The 12,349-nt window shown below is 40.6% G+C and overlaps 1 protein-coding gene across 1 annotated transcript in view; it reads left to right on the forward strand.

The window, feature by feature from the left end:
- Nucleotides 1-12,349, forward strand: part of LOC147024395 (transmembrane protein 178B-like) — a 312,790-nt gene that overhangs the window by 274,742 nt on the left and 25,699 nt on the right. The window contains exon 3 of the mRNA XM_085884279.1: nt 1,947-2,084. Within this exon, the coding sequence (XP_085740405.1) occupies nt 1,947-2,084 (138 nt within the window). The remainder of the gene's footprint in view (nt 1-1,946; nt 2,085-12,349) is intronic.

The following is a 12,349-nucleotide window of genomic DNA, read 5'->3' on the forward strand; positions in this document are numbered from 1 at the left end:
CCAAACTTAATTTTGAAACAGTGGATGGCGAGTACATTCACACAAGAGTGATTGAAATTCTCAAAGACGGCTTAAAATAATATGGTCTGAAAAAAAAATGTCAAAAGTTGATGCAAATTTACATAGATATAACTTCACACTTTGGTTGGCAATAGGATTTGAGGTAATGGGAAAATATAAAAACCAATGTTCATTTTCTACTGTGGGTTTTATCACCATGTACAGCTGGCATTCAGGGGTGTGGATAGAGAACCAAATGATATTGTGTTTTAGTATGTTTTTTGTTTAATACAGTATCAGGGCCCATGGAATAGCAAGATAACAGAGGGTTAGCAATGCAATAAACTGACAGTTTAACAATGGGACCACATTTCAATTCGACAAGCAAGGGTATAAACAAACAGGAAAGCAGAGAGAGAGAGAAGAGAGATGAAAGAACAAAATAATGTGCAAGTAAGAGGTTACATTAGGTAAGGATCATGGCAGTAGGAAAGATCATAATTTTGGATGGGAGATGACGTAAGATGGGAGTGCACCACTTGCTTCAAGCTCTGAAGGTTTTATTTTGACACATATACATTAAAAATACTATTACTGCAGACTTAAATAAAGAGCTCATTCTCATCACTCATTGTTCATTTACACAAGTTATCTAGTTTCTTGCAGAATGCAAACAAAATCCATTTGATCAAATATGTAAATATTGTATTTATTATGTCTGCACGGCATGTAGGATGCAGCCCAGCTTGTTCTTGCAGTCTGCAAGCATGCCTCACGAGTACAAATGACCCAATCACATCTCACACCAGTAATTGAAGAGAACATTCAATCGGCTCTCACCAAATCAATTATCCGTAAGTAGCTAGGATCATTGTAATTACGCCCCCCCCCCCAATGCAGCCCCCTGACTCTTCTAGCCAAAGAAAGCTGCATAAATTAGACAAGAAAAGTTACACAAGGTAAGCCTCTTCCTGTTTCAAACACTACCTGAGGTTCCTCTACAGCTGCTGACATTCACAAGTAGCACAGAAATGAGAATCCCAATGCTGATCGATCCCAATGCTCAGCCACCGGACTGATTTCATCGCTTATTTGCGAGTCAACAACCACAGAGTAAACATAAACGCGCACCACTGACGCCCCCAAACATATACCATGCGCAATGGCAATAGCAGGCATCATATAAATATCAAGACCAAATCACGTCTCTCACCCGTCGTTGCAGGGAGCAACCAATCATCTCTCATCTCATCAATTATGCCCAGATGGCTAGCATCTTAATAAGTAATCCCCCACCCTGCTCTTCACCCAAAGAAAGCTGCATTAAACAGCCAAGAAAAATGACACAAGGTTGCCAGGTTGGGGTGAGAGACGTGATTGGGTTCATAAGCTGAACCATTCTCAGTGTGGTATTTCAGGCCTATACCAGAATCCTAAAGTGTTTGTTTGAAGTTTAACCCAGCAGCTTCATACCTCCATCGAGGCTCATCTCATTGCTTGAGAGTAGGACATATTAAGATCTAGCACACGTGGAATGCATTGTCGCTGCGATAAGGCCATCCTGTTACCTTACTAATGTGCAGAGTTTTCAAAACGCCATGTTTGAATTGTTTTTCTTTTCTTTGTGTGTGTTTACTTATAAGAGATTACACTAACTACATCCTTTCTCTTCTTTCCTGATAATGTGCTGGGATATAGGAAAACAAAACATACACGATGGGTCAAATTCCCCTTTTCTTTGTCTGTCTTTATTAATGCATTAGAGCATTTTAAATTGATTATGCATGGTAAATTCAGGTGTTGATCCTCGTGGTTTTCCCATGACCATTTAATATCCCTGAGTGGAAATTCCCAAGTCGTTTGGCCTTCAAACATGTGCTTTACAAATGCAGTACATCAAATATATAGGTGTGATGCTGAAGATTTCTCATGGTGCTGTGTGGCAGATCTGCGCAGAATGACGGCAGGTTTCCTGGGCATGGCTGTGGCAATCCTGCTTTTCGGTTGGGTGCTTGGGATACTTGGATGTTGCTGGGAGCGTGGCCTCATGCAATATGTAGCTGGATTGCTTTTTCTCATGGGAGGTGAGTCCCAGATGTTCACAGACCTCTTTGCATATTGACCGTGACATCATAATGCTTGAACAAAGAATACGTAATCCAACCCTCAAGCTGTACTGCATACCACTGAAACTTCCCTTTAATTTAATTGTGCAGGAGTGACATGCAGTTGGATATTCTGGAAACTTCTCTCAGAGATCCACTGGATTTGAATGAGATCCATTGAAGCTTTTTTTTTTTTCTTAACATGCTCAAAAAGTAATGTAAACTTAATGGTTTTTGCTTATCAAAACCCAAGCTCAAATTTTGCTTCAGATTCAGCTCGCATAGCAAGGCACAGCAATAACCACAGTCTTTCATAAAGCAGGAGCATAATCTCTCTTGAGTTCTCCCAACAGTCGCTCATCCCCTCCGAAGCTATTTTGTTGCCCTTAAAGCAGAAATCCTTCATGATAAACGTTAGTCAGCTCTTTACCTCTTAGGGCTTTGATTAAAATTTAGTTTCACTACATGTTGCACGCATTTTTAAAGCACATGCTGCTTTGCATTGTGGGAAATATGCACATGCACATAGAGGAGGGATCATTCCAAATGTACATATTCTAGCTCCCAATACATGTTTTCCACCTCTTTCCTACCTTTATGAAGCTTAGTACCTGATGCCCCATACATCTCCACGAGTCAAAGTGTCTGTCACTGACATCTCTTCCCGAAATCTAAGAGGAATGCTTAAAATGGTGAACTTGCACATTTCCCCTGAGGTAGTGTGCAGTTAGTCTGAAACAATATTGCTCCAAAGTTCCAACAACTGAAGCTAGGTATATGATATTAATACAAACGATGTTATATAACTTGACTGTACAGATAGGAATAGTTGTGATTTTGTTGTTTTGTAATTGTTGTGAAATACACATTTGTAAAATATAATTTTGGGTGGTGATCTTTGGTAATGCCGTGTGGGTATCCCCGTGCACTGCATGTATTGGATAGTGAATATGATACCAGGATGTACTAGTGAGAGCACCAAAAAGCTTGAAGTTAACCAAGTAATTAAGCTTCGATCAGGTTACATACACTGCCGGTCAAAAGTTTGAGAACACCCCCATTTTTCAGTTTTTTCTGAAATTTAAGCAGATCCAGTCCAGTAAATAAGTTCAAATGGTACAAAGCTAAGCGGTAAACTGCCAGAGGTTAAAAAAAGTTTAGGTTACTAAAAACTGAAAAATAATGTAAATTTCAGAGTTGTTAAAAAGGCCCTTTTCAGAGAACAAGTAATGGGTTAGCAACTGCAGCTGTTCTGCAGCAATGGAAGTAAATTCAGCCTTGAAAGTTGATGCAAACAATTCCTACAGGTGTCCTAACTTTTGTTGATTCGTTACAAACCCTCTGTCTGTATAAAAGCAGTGTTGGAACAGACTGTGTTGCCACTCCCTCTGAAGCATTATTTGGACAATATTGCACTGCAGGAAGTAGTATATTGTATCATAACGGTGAGAAAAAGACAATTAACAAAGGAAGACAGGCAGACCATGATAACACTTACAAGTGTAAGTCTTTCCTTTCGAGAAATTGCAAAGCAGCCAAGGTGTCAGTGAGTACAGTTTCCTACACCATCAAAAGGCACTTGGAAACTGGAGGAAACTGACAGGAAGAGGTGTGGCAGACCCAAAGCCACAACACAATCAGAAGACAAGTTTCTGAGATTCCACAGCTTGCGTGATAGGCTGCTCACAGGATACTGGCAAAGTAAGGAAGTCTCAGTTTCAACTGTGAAGAGAAGACTTTGAGCTGCAGGTTTGACAGGTCAAGTGGCAGTAAGAAAGCCATTGCTAAAGGCCCAGTCACACCTTGACGTTTTAGCCAGCAATGGCAACGTATTAAAATGTATGTAAAACGCTGGCTTACGTTGAACTTTTGATGTTTTTTTTAAAAGATTCTGACGTATTCATAGCGACTTGGTCTTATGCATAACGTATTAGTAACGGACACAGAACGTTTCGTTGTGTTACAGATAACTTATACCAACGAATGCTGAACCTGTTGTCGGCCTTCACAACCTATGCCCAACGATAGTATAACTTATGCATAGCGCGCTGCATGCATCGCCGACGATGACGTGGCATAGGTTATGAAAAGGCTGCCATACAACGATTCAAATCATAACCGCCGCAGAAATGGAAGTGTCAACATCGCAGTCACACCTTGGCGATCTTGCCAGCGTATGCCGACCTCTGAAAAATGCGTCTAAAACGCTGGCGCACGTCGAATACGGTATGGGTAAGTTTGGTATGCGTGAATAGAACGCTAAAGTACGCTATCATACATCGTATTAAATGGAGTACGTCTTGTAATTTTAAACATATTGAAAATTTTATGACGTACTTGCCGTATGACACACGCTCCGCATGCGATGGGAATAAGTTGTACGCAGGATATGCGATCGTTGACACACATCGACACACGTTACTTGTAAGGTACTCATAAGTCGAAACACGTCAAGGTAATGGTTAGCGTCAGTGTTCCAGACTCCCAGTTTTTTTTTTTCTTCGGTATGACGGTGTTCAGTGTACAGTGCGGTTCTGATTTAAATCGTTGAGCGGCAGCCTATTAATTATATTATATTATAACTGCACTAGAAATCGAAGTGTCAAAATCACCATCATACCGAAGGAAGGAAGAAAAAAAAAAAAACAGGGAGTCTGGAACACTGACGCTAACCATTACCTTGATGTGTTTCGACTTATGAGCACCTTACAAGTAACGTGTGTCGATGTGTGTCACCGATCGCGTAACGTGAGTACAACACGTAACTCATAGGTTAGAAATAAGTTTCGGGTACGCTAAACATTACCTCAACGTGTTTCGACTTATGAGTAACTTTCAAGTAACGTGTGTCAACGATTGCGTAACGTGCCTACAACTTATGGCCAGCGTTATGCGGAACATGTGAGTCATACGCTGGCATACGTCTTAAAATTTCAAGCATGGAAAATTTGAGGACAACTGAAAAGTACGTTTAAAGCCAGCATACAACGACGTATGGTAGTGTTTATCAGCATGCTCTCAATGTTATCAAAACTTATCCATAACGTATTTGACATGTACCAGCGTTTTAGACAAATTTTCCAAAAATCGGCATAAGCTGGCTAAAACGTCAAGGTGTGACTAGGCCTTAAGATGGCTAAATAAGAAAAAGAGGCTTGACTGAGCCGTGAAGCACTGCCAGTGGACTACTGAAAACTGGAAGAAGGTCTCATGGACCGATGAATCAAAATTTGAAATCTTCGGTTCATCACGCAGGGTTTTTGTATGCCGTTGAGTAGGCGAAAGGATTGTTCCTCAGTGTGTGACACAAACTGTCAAATATGGAGGAGGAAGCCTGATGATCTGGGGCTCTTTTGCTGGATCCAGAGTCGGCGACTTGCACGGAATGACTGGTACCCTCAACCAAAAGGGCCACCACAGCATTTTGCAGAGCCATGCAATACCCTCTGGTCTATGCCTCGTTGGTCAGGGGTTCATCCTACAGCAAGATAACGACCCAAAACTTACCTCCAACTATGTCAGAACCTCCTTAGAAGAAAAGAACAAGACAGTTGGCTTCAAATCATTGAGTGGCCAGCGCAATCTCCAGACTTAAACCCCATTGAGCTGATTTGGGATGAACTGGACAGAAGGGTGAAAGTAAAGCAACCTCCAAGTGCAACACATTTGTGGGAACTTCTGCAACAGTGTTGGGAAGAACTTTCCGAACAATATTTGATTTCCATTGTAGAAAGAATGCCACGAGTATGGTCGGCTGTTATATCTGCAAAAGGTGGCTACTTTGATGAGTCAAAATTTTAGATTAAATTTTGTTCAACAAAAAGATTTCATGATTTATTTTTTATCTGCAATTGTTTATTTGTTCTATGCTTTAATTTCAGAGTACACTGAAACATTAAACTGCTTAAATTTCAGTAAAAAACTGGAAAAATGGGGGTGTTCTAAAACTTTTGACCGGTAGTGTACATATATATATATATATATATATATATATATATATATATATATATATATATATATATATATATATATATATATATATATATATATATATATATATATATATATATATATATATATATATATATATATATATATATATATACTTAGAATGAAGGCATAACAGAAGAAACATTAAAACTTCCCGCTCAGTAGTACCCCTTGATCTGAAAAGCAGATGCTGGCTGGTGCAAACAACAACAATGAGGACAGTGTGGATCACAAATAACTCACAACATACCAAGAGCATTGAACCCAGAGGACACACCAATTAACCCACCACAGACATTCCCGTCACACAATCTTCACCGAAACCGACATGCTCCACCTATCTTCCAACCCTGCCCATAACGGTCCCACGTGACCAGGTTACTTCACCAAGGAGGACTAACCCTGATGTATAATGACATGTAATTCACAGATACTATGTGAAATAGTCCAAAGTATGCCTGGTGTTGGCTCAATGGATAGGTTGGTGGGCTTGGGATCCTATGATCCTGAGTTCAAAATTTTCATACTGATGAAATGCAGCGTTCTAAATATGCAATTATAACGTCATCATGACGGCTCAGCTGTTGAATTAATACCAGGTGGGGTTAACTCGGCCTGTCATCTTTCCAAGGTCGACAAAATGAGTGCCAGCATGCTGGTATACTGTGTTGGAGTGGCGATCCATCCAGGATTGTGCCCAATAGCCAAGGAGACTGCTTAAGCAGCACCAACGCTCTGCACAGAGTATGGTCCCAATCTCCTCTCCTGCAATGTACATCTTTTGCAGGACATCTGGGGTGATTGGCTAAGTGCATTGCAGATCCACAATGACAACAAGTACTCTCTTGGCGTACCTGTCAAGCTTGTGAAAATTTTGAGTTTGCAGGTTCATTTGATGTGTCCCTGTGGATGGAGTCACGTCTGAATTGCCCCCACGCTGGTATGTGCTGGTATTGTATTTACATCCTGAAAGGATGTTGACGTGCCGCATGTAATCGCTTTTTGCTTCCGCCATGGCTGATTCGATTTGTCCCGCCATTACGAGGGCTTTCTGCAGTGTGAGCTCCGGTTCCGAAAGCAACTGTTCACGTATAAAAGCTGTAAGGGTTTTTTACACGAGCTGATCTCGTATCATTTCATCAGAGAGGTCACTAAACTCGCAATTAACCGCAATCTCACGGAAAGCAGCAACGAACTGAGCAGTCTATTCACCCGGCCTCTGTGTTCGTTGACGAATCTTATATCATTCAAAAATAACATTAACCTTTGGCATGAAAAAGGCTGTTAATGCACCGACATCAACAGAGTACATGTCCCCCATCAACTGGGAGGGTATAGAATAAACGCTGCCCTTCAGTTCCTCAGCAGTGTAAAAGCAATACACACTTCCTTGCATCAGAAAGTGTGTCATCATTTACCGCCAACATGAAGTTCTCAAATATGCGCATCCATGAGGTAAAAGGTATCGAAGGCTCACCCAGACTTGGTAAGAATGCAGCAGGTGGTGTAAGAGCAAGGTGAGCCATCCTCGTCACCAATATGTTGTGTAGTAAAATCAGCCAACAGGTAAGTCCTTTAGCTCAATCGTTTAATGGCGGCTCTCACCTCCTTCACTCCTCAACAGCCTGCTGATATCACTCTCCGTTCTGCCTCGTCAATTCCAACTCATCATGTATACATTAATATTTATGCAACTCCCAATATCATACTGATGACATCATATGTGTGAACTGTTTGTTCCTAATGGATATGTGGTCATATGTGTAAAGTTTAACCTCGATCTGTTTAGCCACTTCAGAGAAGGTTTTTTGAAGGTTTTTTTTTTAGCAATATGGCTGCCAAATAACATGACTGATGATGTCATCAAATTTTTATCTGTGGACCATTTTATCCCCAGATGACTCTCAAAAATTTTCATCCTGATCAAATGCAGCGTTCTACATATGCAATTATGACGTCATCATGAAGTCACATTATGACGTCATAAAAAAATCTATCTTATTCCACATGAGGAGTACTTGCTGTTTGTCAAGTTTCAATTTTTTCCTTGTTGTGGTTTCAGAGTTCAGAGATACAAAGTTTCTTCGTTTTTCCAACATGGTTGCCATACCACACGACCGATGACGTCAAAATTATGATTTAAACCCTCTACATGACTAGTCACACCTATTGTGAAAACTTTGTTCAATCCGACAAGCGGTTGTGGAGAAAAACATGAAAGTTCTGTGCAGACAAACAGACAAGCCGGTAGGCGGACATGGGTAGTCGACTACCCAATAGAACCTGATGCGATGGGCCCGTTTGATGGGGAATGACCTGAGGATTAAGCACAAGAAAATTCATGATTCCAGCTTCAAGGGTTAATGCTGCAGATTGTTTTTTCGTTAAAATACCCCCACATTTAGAGGTTTTTCGGCCGTTACTCGGCAACAGAGGGGTCCATAGCAACGGTTCTTTCTCACACATAACTAGGACATACCATGAACCAACCATACCAGTTTCATGTATATCTGACTCATAGTCCATGAGATATAACGAACGTCGTTTTTTTATTGTTTTCGACCAGGGTTCATTCAAAGTCTATCTTCTCCAACAGTTTTCATAGGATCCGGCTGGAAAGTTTTGACAATATGGCTGAATGTACTGCCCACAGTCGCTCGTGGCCCGATTTTTGATTTTCGAAAAAGAAATTTTTTATGATTTTTCAAATATTTCAAAGTCCCGTTGCTAGGCAACGGTGGTGTCCATAGCAATGGTTCTCATTTACACACAACTAGGTCATGGTATGAACCTCCAACCAAGTTTCATCGAAATTGTCATTGTATTAACTGAAATCGCCATTTTAAATACTGATAATAAGGGTAGTACAAATCTCAAAAAAAATCTTTTTTTTTCGACTGGATCGACTACCCAACAAGGCGGTTGGCGGACATGGGTAGTCGCCTACCCAATAGAACCTGACGCGATGGGCCCGTTCGATGGGGAATGACCTGAGGATTAAGCACAAGAAAATTCATGATTCTAGCTTCAAGGGTTAATGCTGCAGATTGTTTTTTTGTTAAAATACCCCCACATTTAGAGGTTTTTCAGCCGTTTCTCGGCAAGGGAGGGGTCCATAGCAACGGTTGTTTCTCACACATAACTAGGACATACCATGAATCAACCATACCAGTTTCATGTATATCTGACTCGTAGTCTCTGAGATATAACGAACTTCGTTTTTTTTATTGTTTTCGACCAGGGTTCATTCAAAGTCTATCTTCTCCGACTGTTTTCATAGGATCCGGCTGGAAATTTTTGACATTATGGCTGAATGTACTGCCCACAGTCGCTCAGGGCCCGATTTTTGATTTTCGAAAAAAAGTAATGTTTTATGATTTTTCAAAAATTTCAAAGTCCCGTTGCTAGGCAATGGTGGTGTCCATAGCAACGGTTCTCATTTGCACACAACGAGGTCATGGTATGAACCTACCAACCAAGTTTCATCGAAATCGCCATTGTATTAACGGAGCACTGGACCGAACAGAGGGACAGACAGACAGACAAGCATATTGATGGAAAAACTGATAATAAGGGCAGAACAAATTTCAAATTAAAAAAAAAAAAAACCATTTTTTTTTCGACTGGATCGACTACCCAACATATCGACGGAAAAGTGATAATAAGAGTAGAACAAATTTCCAATTTTTATTTTTTTATTTTTTTTTTATCTTTTTTTCGACTTGATCCACCACCAAACATATCGACGGAAAAAGTGATAATAAGGGTAGAACAAATTTCAAAAAAATATTTTTTAAAAAAATTTTTTTTGACTAGATCGACTACCCAACAGACAGACAGACAAACATATTGACAGAAATACTGATAATAAGGGTAGACTAGATTGACTACCCAACTAACAAACGGACCCAAACGCAATACCCTCTCCTTTGGCGAGGGTAAAAATACCATGTTGAGTTTTGAAGATAATTATAGAAACACACAGGATGTGCAGCAATAATGAGTCATTGAATCTGACAATAATACGGATAATATATGACAACAAAAATGGATTCATTGAACAGGACATTCGTAATTGGTATATGTGCCCCTTGTTTTATGGAGTGTGACACCATGTTTTCATGCTCCCATATACTTGATCAATGTACAAGTGGGGAATGTTGTTCTTAAAGCCGGTAGCACTTTCCACAATATTCATCATGGTGTTTGGTTGCCGTTTGTCTTTCTCAGTATCCATTTAACCCCTAATAGCCTCAATGATGTTCATATCATGACTTTGTGCAGACCAAGGCATCTTTGTAAGTATTCCGTCAGCTTATTTATGTTTCTGATCGTTCTTCACCACACTGGTGAAGCCCCATTGGTTATGGACGCGGCTGCATGCTTGGGGCCATTGTCATGTTGGAAGATGAATCCTGCCCAATGAGTCCTGTTCCTGAGGAAATGGCTGATGGATCTGACCCTGCCTGTCTATACCTGTCTGCGGTCAATGTACCTTTGATTTAATGTTAGCCTCTGACACCCTTGACTGAGATGCAGCACCACACTTGTATTGATCCACCCTTATGCTATACTGTCGGTGTTGTGCACTGACGTATACCACATCCTGGTCTGCCTTTGACAAAAAAAAACTTCTCTTAATTATTTCCACACAGTTGAAATTTAGACTCTGCAAAGAGCTCCTTCTTTCAGGTTTGTTCATCCCACTATTGCATTTCTACTCACCATTTTAGCCTTTTCATTTGGTTGACTCTCCTCATCAAACGGTTTTCAGGCAACTACACATACACACCTTGATCATTCACAAGATCTCTCCAGGATTGTGATCTATCACATAGAGAACATACCATTAACATATTTTTTGGAGAGTTTGGGCTTTCTTCCTCGGCCGCTTCTATTGTCAACAGTACCAGTTTCACATATCGTCCTCAAGAGTTTTATCGACAGCTCCTGTTGAAACATGAGGTCAGGCTGCAATCTGCCAATGGAGTATCCTTCAAAAGCTGCGACGTTGGTTGTCATGTGATATTTCCTTCCCAGGAGCATAACATTCACTATACATTCATCACACGGCAACAATATCACCACCGATACTTTTATCGTCCTTCTTCCATGGCACTTTAATTGCTTGCATGACAAACAATTACATTGTACGACTCGTATATCGGTACATGCTTGTACTATTATATTGAGCATTTCATTTTTACACCTGACATGTGGTTCGACCTCGTGTTATTTGCATTTTATACCCGCCTTTTTCTTTGTTTCCACAACTATTCTTCCTTTCTTTTGAGTGCAGCCTTGTGGCTGCTGGTTGCATCATTGGTTAGGGAAGCGGCTATGCTGCTGATGCAGTGTCCCTATTACCAGTCCACTGGTACTCATTTTGCCGATCTTGGAAGGATGACAGGCCGAGTCAACCCCACCTGGTATTAATTCAGTGGGGACAGGGCTCGAATTCAGGACCCTGGTTGGTAGTGAGTGCCCCCCCCCTCCCCCCAAGAAGCAGCAGGGGAAAGAGAGTGGCATCTACATGTGGGAGAATTGCATATTCAGCCTGTGGGTCACCCATATAGCTCAGATGGCAGATCCCTGGTACAGCTTTTCAGAAGACCTGTGTTTGATTCCTGATCTGAGCATGCAATTTTTCTCACATATCCATTAAATCCTTTATCATTGATGACCTAATTGAATGTATGTAATGTATTTTATGGACATCTCACAGCTACAATTTGGAAGGTGACTAGCTTACCGCTGCTTCTCTTTTACTTCTCCAACATGAAAATACGTATTCATCCTGTCGTGCAAGTGATCTTTCAAGCACGATACGTCTTTCGAAACAACACATTTTCAGACAACACAGAATATGTCACAGGATATGAGGGGAGGCATGACAGCATGTGTAAATACGAGGTCAAACATGTTATTAGACTACTCCAATACAGACGCCTTCAAAAATAGGAAATGATGGAAAAACAATCACCATTGTTAGTGGAAGCTGACATTTTCAGATGGTGAGACAAACTTGTCAAATATCACATTAGAAGATCAAAAGTTAGGCGTCAAAGCAGAAATTAAATGAATGTCAAATGAGGCTCAGCTTGACCATCTCTTTTGATGAAGGCTAACCTGCGGCCAAAACCTCACTCTCCCCTTCATTTTTTTCATTGCAACATTTTTACACTTGAATTTTTACACTTACATTTTATATTATTGACCGGTTTAGATTACATCATCATTTCCGGCACATTCCA

Source organism: Eptatretus burgeri, chromosome 6 (genome assembly GCF_056783735.1).
Source record: "Eptatretus burgeri isolate ZD-2024b chromosome 6, Ebu_testis_v1, whole genome shotgun sequence".
In the NCBI taxonomy this organism is placed as follows: Eukaryota; Metazoa; Chordata; class Myxini; order Myxiniformes; family Myxinidae; genus Eptatretus; species Eptatretus burgeri.